This window comes from Gymnoscopelus braueri (genome assembly GCF_963280865.1).
Source record: "Gymnoscopelus braueri genome assembly, chromosome: 3".
NCBI lineage: Eukaryota > Metazoa > Chordata > Actinopteri > Myctophiformes > Myctophidae > Gymnoscopelus > Gymnoscopelus braueri.
This window is the reverse complement of record NC_137612.1, coordinates 9,901,714-9,919,132: the sequence shown is the minus strand read 5'-3', so window position 1 is coordinate 9,919,132 and position 17,419 is coordinate 9,901,714. Positions and strand designations below refer to the sequence as shown.

Below are 17,419 nucleotides of genomic sequence, written 5' to 3'. Positions count from 1 at the left end.
TCGGCCTCAGGTCTTAATGGGTTAAGAGAGGGTACAGTATCTCTTTTCTTATAGTTTGTTCAGGCTGACCACAGATTATAGTCAACATTTCTCTTGTCTTTTAGGACACATGCACACCTAACGTCACCGCTGTACAGTCGGTTTGATATATCTGCATTTTGTTGTATCTATTTTGCTGTAAATCTTGGCTGTCCTCTTTCTGTTTTTGTTTTCTTCCAGGTACGATGTGGACTCCAAAAGCCCAGACTTATCCAAACATGTGAGTGGATGTAACTTTAACCCATTGTGACCCTGAAGCCACAGATAAATCAGACCTGACCCAGTCTTCTCTGCAAAAAAACTATAGTCTCGTGTAAAGCCAGACGATCAGAGATCTCAACCTATATTGATACATCTGGGGAAATGTGAAGTAGCTGCTAGAACAGCAGAGAAAACATCCACATCCGCCAACAAAGCCCACTGCCTTGAACACCAATCCTGATACCAGTGGTGGAAAGTAACTAAGTACATGTACTCAAGTACTGTACTAAAGTACAATTTTGAGGTATTTGTACTTTACTTGAGTATTTCCAATTTCTAATACTTTTACTTGTACTCTATTACATTACATCTTAGTGGCAAATGTTGTACTTTTACTCCACTACAATTATTTGAAATCTTTAGTTACTAGTTACAGTACTTTGTATATTTTGATTATTATTACAAAACATACATTAACCACTTCAGCCCTATATACATTTCAGCCTTTTGAAAACAGCAGATATACAAGCTCACAATGCATTGTGAGCTTGTAGATCTGCTGTTTTCAAAAGATGTTTATACATTTGAAATGGGACATTATGCACAATCAGTACTTTTACTTTTGGTACTTTAAGTGAAACATTTGAGTACTTTTTCCACCACTGAAGTATTCTCCGTTTTAAGCCATTCATTGAAAAAACCTCAGTAAAACGTACCTAGTTGGACCACTTTTTCCCCTCTACACCATTGTTTGTGCATGCCAAAATCAGCCGATCTATCATCTTGTAGATCTGCAATTTTCTTTGCTAATGTCCCCCCCAAGTGGTTAAATGCCAGACGTATAATCAGTAGGTCGAGATATCTGATCTTCTGGCCACACGAGTCAATCTCTGCATGAATGTTAACAGGCTGCAATTAACAGGAAATTTGAACAACTTCAATTTATGGCATGATTATCACAGTGAATGCTCTGAGACTGGCTTCATTCTCTTTATCCGTGGTGTGCTGGTGATAATGGTGATCTGCATGCATGCTGTCACCATGATGGTCTAATGCAAGCCTGTGTAACTATGGGTGCGATTTCAGACATGCACATCGGTCCCCAAACCCAAAATTGTGCAGGTGCTGAGCGACGGATCAATGCAGGAAAATGGAAAGATTATTATAGAAATAATAATAAAAACGCTTGCACACTGTTCATCATCAGACTCAGTCTGATGAAGAGTAATAGTGTAGCTCGAAACTTCACTTTATTTTTTTGGGTGCTATAAAGCACTTTATCATTGGAGCCCTACAGTGTGCGAGCGTTTTATTACTATTTCTATAATAAATCTTAAAATTTCCTGCGACTTCTACTGTAGCAAGTATCCAAATACAAAACAAGAACAATAGTCTGCAAAAGTTTGGTCAACAGCATCTTTGCTTTATGCTTTCAAATGAGATTTACTGTTGTAGTCGAGCCATAAAAATACAATATGAAAAATAGGGACTAAGATGCTAGTGTTATTTCATTTATGAGTTTTTTTGTTGGTTTTTTTTTGTTTAGTTTTTGCTCATAATTGTCGGTGTCAGCTGTAATGTATGAGGAGGCATTGTGCAATAATTTGCCGCATTCTCATGTAGAATAGTTTATATCAGTGGTTCTCTCACATTTGTCCTGTCAAGCTAACCCCCACATTGATACATATGAGACCGCGGATCTCCGTTTGAATTAGATTTTGTGCCAGGAACCCCATAAGAGGAGATTATTTTTGTTAGATTAGATTTAGCACACAGTGTCTATACTGTAGGTGGGGAGATAACAGTGAGAGTGATATTCTCAGTGGGATGAATACATTCTAGCCTGAATAACCCTGAATAACCCTCAGGGAACCCCCTTAAGGACCCCTGGGTGTCCCTGTACCACATTTTGAGAACCACTGGTTTAGATCATTGGTTCTCAAAGTGGGGTCCGGGACCCCCAGGGGTCCTTGGGGGGGGGGGTTCCAGGGGTCCCCAGCAAAAGTAGTTAACATAGCATTACAATCATCTCAACCACTTTATCCATTGGCTATTCAAAAATAGCAGATCTACCAGATTTTTTTTTAAATACTTGAAAAATATCGAAGATGTTTTGAAAAAAAATGAATAATTTGGACATTTAAACCACAAATATTCTCTCCTGGGGGCCCCTGGTACAACATGTTTTCAGATGGGGGTCTGCGGCACGAAAAAGTTTGAGAACCACAGGTTTAGATCATCCAATGCTTTGTTAACCTCTGGTTTCCATACAACCCTTATGCCTATTTTCTTTGAGCAAATATAATCGTTGGGCCTAATTGTGATGGTAACTATGGGAACAAAAAGCATTGAGAGAATTATTTGTTCGCAAAAATAATCAATTTGATAGATTATTTGCTGCATTTGGATACCAAGGGCTTGCATTATTCCGTCACTAACTTTAATCATGACCCCATGTGTCTTTGTATACTTTTTGTTTGCTTGTCTCTTTGCACTCAAGTCATTGTTTTAAAAGTGCTATTGTAAGAGTTGTTGGTATTGGAGTGTTGTGTCTTTGGTATATTATGTTGTTGTTGTTGTTTGTTGTTCACTGTTGTCGTTGCTCCTGCTGCCTGCCTGCCTGCCCTACCCCTCTGGAAGCCCGTCGACCTCAACGTACGTGCCAGGATTTCCCTCACTTCTATATACCAGTGTCTGACTGCTGTCTCTGCAGTGTTGATTTTGACAGCACATTTTAATTTAGTTTTAGTATTTTAAATAAAATTCCATTTAGTTTTAGTCATATTTTAGTCATCTGAAATGTTTTAGTTTTTGTCTAGTTTTAGTCGACTAAATATCATAAGATTATAGTCGACTAAATCTACAGTTGATTTAAATCGACTAAAATGTATTTTGTCGGTGCCTTGATGGCGTCGTAATGGCTGATTTGACACTTATGGTTGCATGCTGAGAATAGCAAATCTACAAGCTCACAACGAGTGTCGCAGCGCGACCAAACATAAAATGACTTGTCTTTTAGTTCTCTTAGTTCTCTCTCTTCTCCACTAGTCCCTTTTTGTCTGGTTTTCTTTGTTGATGAAATTGTCAGTTTTTATTTAGTTTTTGTCAGTAAAAAAAGGTAATCGACGAACATTTTTCGTCAGTTTTAGTCGACAAAATCAACACTGCTCGTCTGAAGAAGGATAATGCTTTATTATTACTGGCTACAAACAAACAAACACACAGCTACAAAGTCTCAGTAGAATCAAATACTTATAAGGGTCTTTTGAACAACAAAATGCCAATGACAGAGAAGGCCAATTTATTTGTTATAGCACATTTCAACAACAAGGGATTTCAGTGTGCTTTACACATTATAATAAAAGGTCATTTGAATTCAGTAAAAACAAAGGACAACAAGTTAAAGGGATAGTTCACCCCCAAAATGACTTTTTTCCTAGCGATTATAGTCACCCCATGGAGACTTGAATTCATGGAAAAATGTATTGTTTTTGTCGCATTCCTAAGCCAATAATATGATGACCGGCAGTGATTCCGGTAGGAGACACAAAGAGTCTCCTTTGTGTCTCCTACCGGAACCGCTGCCTACCGGTCCACTGGTCATCAAATTATTGGCTTAGGAATGCGACAAAGACTTTAAAATATCCTTGAATGCAAGTCTCCATGGGGTGACTAATCGATATATTTTTTTGAATGAGCTATCCCGTTAAACTACTTAGTTTGAATTAATTTCTAAATTGGATGCAAAAAGCCTTTTGAAGCTGTACTCCGGAATATCATTATTTTGATGAATAAAACATTGCTTTAAGCACACTGTATGGTAACGTATGTTAATACACTATAACTAGCACATCATGCAGTGGTTGGAGGCGGTCTCCTTACTCTTATATTGAGACATTTAGACCCTGGTGTCTGGTAGAGGACACCTAACTGGTTGACAACAAGTAGTACTGCCTGAAGCACATAACCCTGTCTAATTCTTTGTGGATTCACACTCTTGTTAGAGTGGTATAGACGTGTGGTCTCCCATGTTGGAGACCCCGGGCTCCATTCCTGAGCAGGACTTGACATTAACATATTGCAGCTTTGTGATTTCCTCCGAATTAGAATGAGGCCGTTTTCTTTTTTAGAAGAGCGGTTGACTTAAAGGGCAAAGCAGAGCAGGGATCCCACTTCAAACTAAAAAAGAACTGTCTGCACCTGTTAATGGATTATTGAGTGTGTCTTCACCTCTCCACCCTATAATACAAAACCTTTAGGCAGCCGTTCCCAATCTACAGGTCTGGGCCCACTGGTGGGCGAACAGATTTTCAAGTGGGCCCTGATCCAGAAAAGGTTGCGAATGCCTGCCTTTTTTCATCCCCTAATGCTACGCTCACACGGACAAAGATACAGGCTACCATTAATTTCCAATGGAAGCCAGCGACATGAAGATACAAAGATACACCCAACGTTTGTAGCTGCAACAAAGATACAAAGATGCAAATTGAAGTTGAGCTGGGTTCAACTTCCACATACAAAGATACAAAACCACAATTGTAGCTCCGATGACGCGGCACGCTTGATGACGTCAACGACCGTGTTGAACCGCACAGATACAAAGCGACAGAGCGACAAATATGCTGTGTATCTGTGTATCTTTGTATCTGCCCGTGTGAACGCAGCATTAATGTGATTTGGCCAAACTGAATTTGTTGTGGCCAATCAGTAGGCTACCATTCCCTGTTTGATCCATCTGCCAGTCATGTTGCATCATGTGTCAGTGGAGAATGACATTTCCGTAGCTCAGTGGTTCCCAAACATTGTGAAAATAGCCGATCTACAAAGCTCACAACGCGTCGCAGTGTGAGGCGTTGTGAGCTTGTAATTCGGCTATTTTCACAATATTCACCCGTGGAACCGAGTCAAACTAAAATGTAATGCCTACGATTCCAAGTGCTTGTCAGGGTGGGGGGTCCCCAGTTCAAATATTATTATTTTGGGGGGTAGCGGCCTGAAAAGTTTGGGAACCGCTGCCGTAGCTGATATACCACACCCCCGGCCCTATTTCCCCATTTACACACCCACTGCATTAAAGTGTGTCTCGGGTTATGCAGATAGCCTTCTGATGGCGCTTAATCGCATAAGAAATCTAGGTGTGAAATTAAATGAATGCACCTGGGATGTATTCTACATGAATTGGGAATGTGAGTGTGCAGAAATCACCTCAGGGGGGATGACTAGAGATACATTTGAGCACATTAACCCATTAAGACCGGGAACGCATCTGTGCCATTTTAAGATTTCTTTGGCTATTCAAAAACAGCAGATATACAAGCTCATAGCGTGGCACCGAGTGCAAATCTTTGAATACATACATTTGTAACTCAAACTTTGCTTCTGGGGGAGAAATATTTTCAGATGGAGGTCTGCGGCCAAATACATATCATTTGAGAGGTCCTTGACATGAAAAGGTTTGAGCATTTCGGAAGAAAACTGTTAGGATTTAGAAGACATTTGCAGAATCCCCAGAAGCAAAGATTTGAGTTAAAAATGTTCGCTTAAAAAAGTAACATGTATATATATTCAAAGATTTGCACAAAATGACACAGATGCGTTCCCGGTCTTAATGGATTAATTGGGAATGTGACTGAAATCACCTCAGGGGGGGTGACTAGAGACACATTTGAGCACATTAACTCTCTCAGTGCCACGCCCCGAGATATCCCGAGTTTTTCCCGAGTACCCTCCGTGCCAGCACGAGAAATCCCGAGTTTTTACTTTTGACTGTAGTCGCGCTATACTGTTTATTTTTCATGATCACTTTCGCTTCCTGACTCCTTCAGACTCACTGGGTTCCGGTTTCATGACGCAGATTCCGTTTCCGGTTCAAATTTTTTTCCCGCGATCATTTTTGGCCAGAAAAGGGAAAGTCACGGTTTTTCACACGGTATAAAAAACAAACGGAGAGGTCCACGTCTACTCTCTTTGGTCTGGGTGACGATCAGTCATCGTAGTCGTGTATCACATCGTAATTTAGCCCGATCAACGATTGTCAAAAATGTCAACATCCGGTTATGACCGGATGTGACGTGAGCCTGTTTGGGAGGGGGCGAGTGAGCCAGCGAGGTCATCAATGTGTCGATTTGTTGCTCTCTACTGGTAGAACTGTATTATGGGTTTAAAAACCCAATCAGATCATTTATTTGAATGAAAATTTACAAAATAAAAAAAAACGCAAATTGCTGGCACTGGGGGAGTACTTTATGAAAATACTCTTGGCACTGAAAGAGTTAATAAGACATTTAGAGCGCAGACCTTCACTAGGCTGCCCTGTCTGTTTCAGCAGGTCCTGCAGGTTCGCCGTATTATGTTCAATGGGCCTCATTCATGATTCCACAAGCGTAGTCTGATTCATCATTCAGTCATTCATTCATTCATTCATTATTATTTTGACCTGAATCTGTTCATTATAGGTATACACCAAAAACCCACGTCTGCTCTGAGGCACTCGTAGGTGGCAGAATCCGTGTGTGGCTTTTAATTGAATGCCTTATTTTTTATTCCTCATGCAAAATCAATTGCAACAGTGCCAAACCTCAAACACATGTTAATGTGCCCGACATGTGCCAAAACATAAAAGAAAAAACGATGTCTGATGTATATTGCTTGTTTTTGAAGTAAGGATATATAACTGGGCTTATAGGCATGAGGCAAATTCAAACCGATTTTTATTTATGCGCCAGTTGACGCATTTTGAGCTGAACATAATTACACAGCCCCTTTCATGAATGAGACGTTGGTCTATACATAGCAAACCTACACTAAAATAGCGTTTCGAAATCCCGACGTCACTCCGTTATCCCTTGGGTTACGGAAGTATTTTTTCTATTGAAAGTACCATATCTTAGCATCGCCTCATATAAGTCATATAAGAACTGTGTTCCAAAAATAAAACAGGCCCCTAGGTGGGCCTGTTGACGGCCTTGCACTGCCGTAAACTGAGTGTAAATGTAATCTTTTGACACAATCTTGACACGAGACGCACGCTAATGCCAGGTGTTTGTAGCACTAACTGGGGCCTCTGTTCGTAAAGGTTTTGCATTAACCCTTTCCTCACTGTTGTTGTTGTGAAATCATGTGACATTGTTGTGTTACCATCAGCCCTAAAACACCCCTTCATCTCCTGCAATAGAGAGCCAAAGTTTGTAGTCCTAAAACCTGGAAATGTTTTTTTTTTGCATTTCCAGTTCCCTCGGCTCAAAGTGAGGCCATGCGACCGTGGTGTGGTTCATTTATAGCCTAATGTTAGCATTTTAATTAATTAAGAAATCGTAAAAGTGGTGTTAGTTTATGAAGTTGAACAAAATGTGTAAAGTATGTATCATACATTTGTATTTACCACAGAGCTTATTTATGGCAATAATAAAAACATCCAATGGAAAAATCCCATAGGCTTTTGGTCGATTAATTTCTGCTTCCACCTTCAAAATGTCATCTCTATCACTCTATATCAGTGTTTCACAAGAGTTAATATCCCTTTTTTTATGTTTCAGAAATAATTTCAGAAAATGTCTAAAAAAATCAAAAACAAATTCCTTGAATGTAAAACCCTTTAAGAAATAGTGAAAATAGCAGATGTACAAGCTTACATGTGTCATGTGTCTCATTGCGATGTGTCACATTGCGGCTTGTATAGATCGGCTATTTTCACAACACTGTTAAAAATGGCTTATGTCATTAATTCATCATGTATTTTTTGGGTACATTTGGGTCCCAGAGATACACCAAATACACCAAATGAGTCTCGAACTAAAAAGTTTGGGAAACACCGCTGTACATTTCACCTCACCAACCCATGCAGTGTATTTGTACAGGAAAGATCCTTTATTTAGGCCATATTCCTTGCCCCCATTCAATCCTTCTTACCTTGCTTCCTACCTTGCTTCCTCCAGGACTTCTTGGGCCAGGTGTTTTGTACTCTCGGGGAGATCGTGGGTTCACCAGCCAGCCGACTGGAGAAGCCATTAGGGTGAGTACACATTTCAACCATCTCACTTTTCGTCGCTGTCGGGTGGAAACCTTATATGTTCCTTTATATTATATGTAAATAAATATAAGTTAAAAAGCAAAAATCGCAGATGTGCAAGCTCACAATGCGTCACAATGCGACATGTTGTGAGCTTAGATCTGCTATTTTCACTACTTTTGTGCGAAACTCTTGTATGATGAGATAGGTAGGGCATCAATTTACGAAAAAAACACATAATAGTTGAACAATGGAGATAAAGTATAAGGTTTCTGCCCCGACAGCAACGTTTTATCAAAACTCTGACTCAGTGCAGGCCACGTGCTTTGTGCTCATGGTTAAGTAAGGTGCAGGACCTGCATGCATTAACCAACCCACACGCTGCATGGCCTGATCTGAACTGAACACACTTATAAAAGCAGTGTAAAAATGGAAGCAGAGTTTGTTTGTTCACAAGCCTGTAGTCCCTGAAAATGAGAGAGGGCCTGATCCGCCCTCCACTAACAACCTGCAGCTGGCCTTGGTGCTGAAAATACTCAATACTAATGGTTCCACAAACAAACACTACACAGATCTTACTGTGTGGCCTGATCTGAACTGAACACACTTAACCCATTCAATTCGGGAATGGATCCGTGTCATTTTTTGATTTCTTTGGCCATTCAAAAATAGCAGATATACTGTACAAGCTCCTCGCGCGGCACCGAGTGCCGTGCGAGGAGCTTGTATATCTGCTATTTAAAAAAATAAAAAAACTTGAAAATGTGTGCAATTCTTTTAATATATAAATGTTTTACTCAAATCTTTGCTTCTGGGGGGTCCCTGGAACAAAGTATTTTGAGATGGGGGGAGGGGGTCCGCGAACAAATACATAATAATTTTGGGTGGTCCTTGACATGAAAAAGTTTGAGAACCACTGATATAGGCTATAGCAACATACAGTATATATTTTTTAAACTGATTTGCACAAAGATTTGCACAAAATGTTCATGATTTTAAAAAAAAATGCAGATCTACAAGCTCATAGCGTGGCACTTGGTGCCGCGCTATGAGCTTGTATATCTGCTATTTTTGAATAGCCCAAAGTATAAAACAACGGTTAAAGGTAAGTGATATTTTTGGGTTAGAACAAAAAGTATTTTGTTAAAAGGTTAAAGCACTATATTGTGATAGTAATTATTGCTATAGAGTGTTTGTTCAGTAACAGGAGTCTCCCCGTCTCTCCAGCTTTTTAATAAACAGAAAATACATTTTCCGGTAGATGTCAAACTCTCGGCCAAAGTACCCATTTTTAAGCTTCATTTTTATAGTGTTCCAGTTCCAATTTTGCCTGCTCATTTCTTAGTGTCATCACTTCCAATTTCACTTGTTTAATCTGTATCCTGATTGAGTTCTCTATCCTGATTGGATAAAATTGGAAATGAAACTGAAACTGAAACGAAAATGCATTTTCTGTTTTATAAAGAGCTGGAGAGACAAGGAGACTCATAATACTGAACAAACACTCTATAGCAATGAGTACTATCAGAATATAGAGCTATTTAACACTTATTTTAACCAAAGAAAATCACTTACCCTACCTTTTAATGGTTAAAAATCTTAAATGACACAGTATGCGTTCCCGGATTGAATGGGTTAAAAGCAGTGTAAAAATGGAAGCAGCGTTTGTTGGTTCACAAGCCAGCCCCTGAAAATAACGGCACTTGTTCTGTATAGGCTCTCATGGTTCCACAGATCTTACTGTGTGGCGCGGTTACACTGAAGGTGTGTGTTGTTGTGTGTGTGATTCTGAATGTGGCTGTTTGTCATCCTCCAGCCATTTGCATGGAGCTTTCCGTCACAGGTGGAGCTCATGAGTTTGACTTGGTGGTAGAATGGTGCTGAGGTGTGAAGGGCCCGCTTCATTTTGTCCTCGGCCTCATGTTGGAATGAGTCGTTTGTCTGGAAGAGGAGCTGTTATGAAACAGAAGCTAATGGTGTTGACAGGTTACGAAGGGGGAAGCAGTGAAAAGGAAAAAAAGAAGACTGGGTCAAAATCGCTCGCACACGCACAAACACACACATGCATGCACGCCACACACACTCAACCTTGAAGTGACCACCCAGACAATAAAAGCCAGTCAAACAGTCGTCTCCTTGAAAATCACTTGGCTTTAAATCCTTACGTTTGTTGCTTTTAGAGACCCTGAGAGGTTTGGTATATTGATGGTTGACAGGAAGGTTATCGAGGGACACGCACACGCACACACACACACACACACACACACACACACACACACACACACACACACACACACACACACACACTCGCTCGCTAACTGAACTCTTTAACACACTATACATACAGAGCTGCCTGCCTGTCTGTCTGTTTGTCTGTCCGTCCATCCACCCGCTACACCTACACACCTAGGGCGGCTGTGGCTCAGGAGGTAGAGCAGGTCGTCCTATGATCCGTGGGCCGGCGGTTCAAATCCCGGCTCTTCCTGTCCACATGTCGAAGTGTCCTTGGGCAAGACACTGAACCCTACGTTGCCTCCAATGCTTCGGTCGGCGCTAGCTTGCCACCATTGGTGTGTGAATGTGGGAAAAAGTGGGGATGCTGGCGTCGACTGTTCGCCGCTCCACCTCCCAATGCCCCCCCCCCCCCCCCCCCCTGTATGAATGAATGAACCATTGTAAAGCGCTTTGAGCACTCGGAAAAGCGCTATAAAAATGCAATTCATTATTATTATTATTATTACACCACACATTTCGTAGTAGAAAACGAGATTTTAGACACTACTGTAAAAATGAAATTGAGGGAGCTGCGCGGGGAGAGAGAGAGGGTGATAAGTGAAGGAGAGAGAGGGTGACAAGTGGCAACAATAAGAATGGCACAGTAAGGGCACGAGAGGAGACAGACAATAGCATGGACGCTTTGGAAAGGAGACAAGAGGAGCAGTCACATTATAGTCGAAGGACATGGAACAGGAAGACAGAGGGAGAGAGAGAGAGAGAGAGAGAGAGAGAGAGAGAGGGAGAGAGGGAGAGAGGGAGAGCACATCTGACAGATGTTTCCGAACAGATAATTATTGTAATTAAAGCAAAGGGCAAAGCACTGTGCAAAATTACCCAAATCACCTCTCTCTGTCTCCGCTTGGCGTGTGGAGCACTAACCACAGCATGGAGGGGGCATCATGTCAGGAGCCCTTTTGTGCTTCCGTCAAGGCTGGTACAAGGCAGCCGTAATTCGGATGATGTTTTAGCCAAATGCATTTATTAGGAATAATGAACCAACAGAGCGATTCTCAACTCGTATAAAGGACGCTAATGGAAACAAGCCATATAGTGCTTTCTTCGGTTTAAAATCCTCTTAACAGACAGACCTTGTATTGAACTTGTACTTTGTTGCTTGTCTTTGCAAACTGTTAATAAAGTATTCAATCAATCAACCAACCTGTGGGCCGGGGACCCAGTGGTGGTCCGTGGGGATGTTGCAAGTAGGCCCCCAAATAATTGACAAAACAATACAATTGTATGATAATATACCATTAATATAGATATAAAGAAATGGGGAAACGCTCATAGTATTTTTTTCATTGTGATACCGTCGATAGGAACTTAACCCTTTAAGACCGGGAGAAGCATCTGTATCATTTTTTTATTTTACCTAAAAAGCATTATTTTACACTTTGGCTATTCAAAAATAGCAGATCTACAAGCTCATAGCGCGGCACTGAGTGCCGCGCTATGAGCTTGTAGATCTGCTATTTTTTTTTTTTTCGTGAAAATGTGTGCAAATCTTTGAATATATATTGTTTAAAGCGAACATTTTTAACTCAAATATTTGCTTCTGGGGGAACAAAATATTTTGAGATGGAGGTCGGCCGCCAAATACATATCATTTTTGGGGTCCTTGACATGAAAAAGTTTGAGCACCACTGATATAGCAACATACGTTTTATCAGAACACTGTTGGGATTTAGAAGACATTTTGTAGAATCGGTCTCAGGTCTTAATGGGTTAAACTATACTACATTGGTCCCATTGATCCAAGCCGGAACACGATTGATTGATTGATTGATTGATTGATTGATTGATTGATTGATTGATTATTTTAAACATCCTCTGAAAATGCACGTGGCCCACGAACGCTTTCGAGAGTTTCAATTTTTCTATTGAGTTTTTCTTCGATGAATTGAGTACAAAAGGACCCCAATGGAAACAAGCCATAGTGCTTTCTTGGGTTTAAAATCCTCTTAACAGACCTTGCATTGAACTGTACTTAAATAAATGTAAGTAAATAAATTATTCAATCAATCAATCAATCAATCAATCAATCAATCAATCAATCAATCAATCAATCAATCAGTGGGCCTTGATCCAGAAAAGGTTGAGAGGAACCACTGGTTTAGAAGATTGAAGGCTTGACTGAATTTCAGCTCCTCCGCCAATTAACGGAGATGGATGGGGTGATCATGATCGCTGCAGAGTGCGTATTTGTACAATTACCATTTGCATTTTAATTTAGGCATTTAGCAGCAACACTCAGACGAACCCTAACAGTCAACAAGCATCAGGTTCAAGTATAGAGTGCAAACTGCAAAGCAAAACAAAGTGCTACAAAGTACAGAGCGTACATCACGCCTATAGCATCCGTCTAAATGGAAACTGGCATCTATCTAGCAAGTACTAATACATAGAGTTGTAGGGGTTGAAGTGGAGTCTGAAGAGGTGAGTTCTCAGACGTGTCACAGGGGGTAATTGAGGAGAGAGTCTGCACAGTCACTGACATTTGCAGTTAACATTTTGTAACTGCAAATGTCGAGAGCTGGCACACAAACAAACTATTAGTGAGGATTCACTTCCCTGACTCCCCATCCCGGAGGAGTAGGAGGTCATTGAGAAGTCTTGCCTTCTCTCCTGAACTCTCTGACACCAAAGAAGTGTCTCTGACACTTTCAGGAGATAACTCAACTTGACTTTCTGGAGTAACAATTGGCTATATATCATTGTTCAAAAGTGATATACTGTAGCTCAGTAGTGTAAAGTTTACTTAAGTACTGTACTTAAGAAACCTTTTGAGGTATTTTCCAATTTTCAGTACTTTTCAGTTACTTCTACTCACTCACAAATATTGTACTTTTTACTCCACTACAATTACTTGAAAACTTTAGTTACTAGTTTCTTTGTAGATTTGTTATTATTAGTACAAAACATACATTACCCACTTCAGCCCTATACATTTCGGCCATTTGAAAATAGCCGATCTACATGCTCACAATGCGTCGCATCGAGCTTGTAGATCTGCTATTTTCAAAAGATTCGTATACATTTGAAAACTTGTGAAATGGGACATTCGGCATAATGAGTACTTTCTACTTTTGGTACTTTAAGCAAATTTTGATTCAAATACTTTTGTACTTTTACTGAAGTAAATTTTTTAATCCAGACTTTTAATTGTAACATAGTATTTCTACATTGCAGTTTTGATACTTTTACTTAGTAACTGCAAATGTCGAGAGCTTGCACACAAAACCATTAGTGAGGATTCACTTCCCTGACTCCAATCCCATAGAGGAGGTCATGAAGTCTTGCCTTCTCTCCTGAACTCTCTGACACCAAATAATTGCTTTGACACATTTCAGGAGATAACTCAACTTGATTTTCTGGAGAAACAATTGGCTACATGTCAAAGAGATATACCATATCGTATACCAGTTGAACTTTGTGAACTCTATAATGATAAGATGGGAGAATTGCGGTACTGTATACGCTGCTTGGTTTAGCCGTTGTGCACATCTTTCCCTCAGGGCTGTCTTGTACCAGAGAAGTACTGTATACACAGTAAAATCCTTGGCGCTAATCTAAACTCTGAGACTACAGTATACCCTCACGGGTCCATTTGGTATAACATTTTGTACGCTCTCTGAGTTCCAAATGGATAAATGAACACTGAGGATTTTTGCTGTGCAGTGCAGCGAAGAAGATGCTCTTGAGACCAGTTTGCATTGGCGGGGCTCCATAATGACCCGACCTTAGGGCTGAATACACGTGTGTGTGTGTGTGTGTGTGTGTGTGTGTGTGTGTGTGTGTGTGTGTGTGTGTGTGTGTGTGTGTGTGTGTGTGTGTGTGTGTGTGTGTGTGTGTGTGTGTGTGTGTGTGTGTGTGTGTGTGTGTGTGTGTGTGTGTGTGTGTGTGTGTGTGTGTGTGTGTGTGTGTGTTCATGCATGCAAAGCCTTGCAATGGAAGGCCAGGAGATGTTTACCCCCACAGCGCTTCTGCTCAAGGATGTTAAAAGTCCAGTTGTACTTACCGGAGCTGCGAGGGGGAAAAAAGACTCTCTGGACATTGGCTGTATTAAACCTAAAGGAACATGTTGTAACTTTTAACAAGTTACACGCACGCACAGTCACACACGCACGCACATGCACACACACGCGCGCACACACACACACACACACACACACACAGAGAGGCACGTACACACAGGTGACTAATTGTAACTTTAGCTCTAAAAGAAATTCTCAAGGGGACCAGAAACACGTCCCCATAAGTCGCGTTTGCCTGGTTTTACTATTCCTTGACAGCACACACACACACGCACACGCACACGCACGCACACGCACACGCACACGCACACACACACACACACACACCATGTCCTTGTCTGAGGCTTTGTGCCTGTCTGCTGGCCATGCTGTAATGAGCCACCCTGTGCCACTGGGACCTCCCCATGTCCAATGGGCACCGCTCACATTTTATTTAACCACCCACTCTGTATGACTCTCCTTTATATCACATATATCCATATTTTAACTTTAAATTAATACCCTATACTTCATACTACAGTGTCACACAAAAGCAGCAAAAATGCAGAACTACAGGCTCAAAACGCGCCGCGAAGAGACACGTTTTGAGCTTGTAGTTCGGCTATTTTTGCTACTTTTTGAATTTTAATCCTGAAAAGTAACAGTTTGGACATGTGAGGACTCCATCCGACAGCAACAATATACTGTATTATTCATATCATATTATAATGTATGTCATATCATATATACCCATACAGTATATGATATGAATAAGATGCAGTAGCCCATTGACCATCTTCAATTGCTGATTTTTATTTTTTATTTCAATTGACTATAAACTTGTGACACATATCACCCTCCCCGTCCAGCTTCCCTCCAACGAACACGGGCCAATTGTGTTCGTGTAGACACTCGACAAAGCCGGATGCACCACAGGGATTTGAACCTCTGCGTTGGTGGGCAGGCACTTTAGCACTGCACCACCCGAGCGCCCGACTATATGAACTTATATTGACCAGTTTATCAACCAAGGCTTTGGAGAGTAATGAAAGGCCAGCATGTCAAACATCATGCTTACTGTACCAGTGACTCATTCAGGACAGCTCTAACTTATAAACCGACTGTATATAAATACCATTATACCATTTAGCTCCATGCACCACGTGACACACACACACACACACACACACACACACACACACACACACACACACACACACACACACACACACACACACACACACACACACACACACACACACACACACACACACACACACAGTCATTGATTTGATTTGATTAACTCCATACACTAAATTACATTTTAAAAAAAAGCCTCATTGTGTGGTTTTGTCTCGCCGCCCACTTAGTTTATTTCCAAGCTAATTCTTTTGCTTTTAATCATCCGGAAATTAGTGGTGGTTTAATTAGCAGGACACTGTGTTCTCCATGCTGGAACTACCATACGGTAGACAAAAGAGAGAGAAAAGCAAATGAGAGATGAGCAGTTGTTGTGTGTCTCTAAGAGACAGACCAACAGACAGATAAAACAGACAGACAGAATGAATGAATTCTCTTTATTGTTTGTATTGTTATTTCCATAGAAAAAAGACCGACAGACAGACAGGCTTGCTTACTTGCTTATGGTAGTCCATCATCGTATCCGATGATGACTTCTACTTCTTCTTTTGGTGATTTTTGAGGTGACAGTGCAGTCAGTGTGTTAGTTGTCATTTCGGCTGCTAGTGACCATCTTTCTCCTCTTGCCGTTTTCCTTTCCCTCGACCTCACTCCTCTCCTCTTCAAAGCGTTGGAAGTCCAGCTTGCCTCCAGAGAAAGTTGCTCCAAGCAGTGTTGATTTTGTCGACTAAAACTATGACGAAAAACGTTCGTCGACTACCTTTTTTCACTGACGAAAACTAAGTAATAACTAAATAAATACTAATATGATGACTAAAACTAAGACTAAATATATTGATAATTTCGTCAACAAATAAAAACTAGACTAAAATGTTAGTGAGGGACGAGTGGAGAAGAGATCCAGTAGAACTAAAAGACAAGTCATTTTATGTTTGGTTGCGCTCGGGTGTGGCGTGCTGAAAATAGCAGATCTACAAGCTCGCGACGCGTTGTGAGCTTGTCGTTCGGCTATTTTCAGCATGCAACAAAGTGTAAAACAGTCTTTACGATGCCGTCAAGGCACCGCCAAAATACATTTTAGTCGACTAAATAAACTGTAGATTTAGTCGACTATAATGTCATGATATTATATATATTATATTATACATATAGTCGACTAAAACTAGACAAAAACTAAAACTTTTCAGATGACTAAAATGTGACTAAAACGAAATGGAATTTTATTCAAAAGACTATGACTAAAACAAAATCAAAATTTGCCGTCAAAATCAACACTGCTCCAGAGAGAGTTGCTCCAAGGCAGAGCTTTCCAGCTGCGTGTGTTGCATTCCAACATCACCTCTTAGAGAGCTGGTCCTTGCATATATCCGCTTTTAACCTCCTGCAGATCGCTGGCCATGACGTAGTTGACCATACAGCGGTTGGCGTGGAAGCCTGCATGTCCTCTGGCATCCGGATGGATGGTGTGGCCAACCCAGTTGGTACTGAAGCAATGTGGCCTCCATGTTCTTGGTACCAGTTCTATTCAGGACTGTGTGTGTGTGTGTGTGTGTGTGTGTGTGTGTGTGTGTGTGTGTGTGGTACACGATCACGTCAGGTTAGCCCATGAAGGCATGGGCTGGGGACATTTAATGTGAAAGTTCTCCAGCTGATACAGTGATACAGGGTCCAAGCTTCACAGCTGTAGAGTAGTGTGTGGAAGACACAGATGGCTTGATAAGTCTGCTACTGTATCCTTGGT

At 40.9% G+C, this 17,419-nt stretch overlaps 1 protein-coding gene across 4 annotated transcripts in view; it reads left to right on the top strand.

Moving 5' to 3' along the window:
• cpne5b (copine Vb) overlaps positions 1 to 17,419 on the top strand; it is a gene marked incomplete at both ends in the record, with an annotated part of 314,866 nt that overhangs the window by 109,370 nt on the left and 188,077 nt on the right. For 2 of the 4 annotated variants that reach the window (XM_080425210.1, XM_080425209.1), the window contains 2 exons: positions 220 to 259; positions 8,175 to 8,251. In XM_080425210.1, coding sequence (XP_080281336.1) covers positions 220 to 259; positions 8,175 to 8,251 — 117 coding nt within the window. Of the gene's footprint in view, positions 1 to 219; positions 275 to 2,880; positions 2,896 to 8,174; positions 8,252 to 17,419 lie in introns of all 4 variants that reach the window. The other 2 variants (XM_080425211.1, XM_080425208.1) reach the window with 2 other exon arrangements.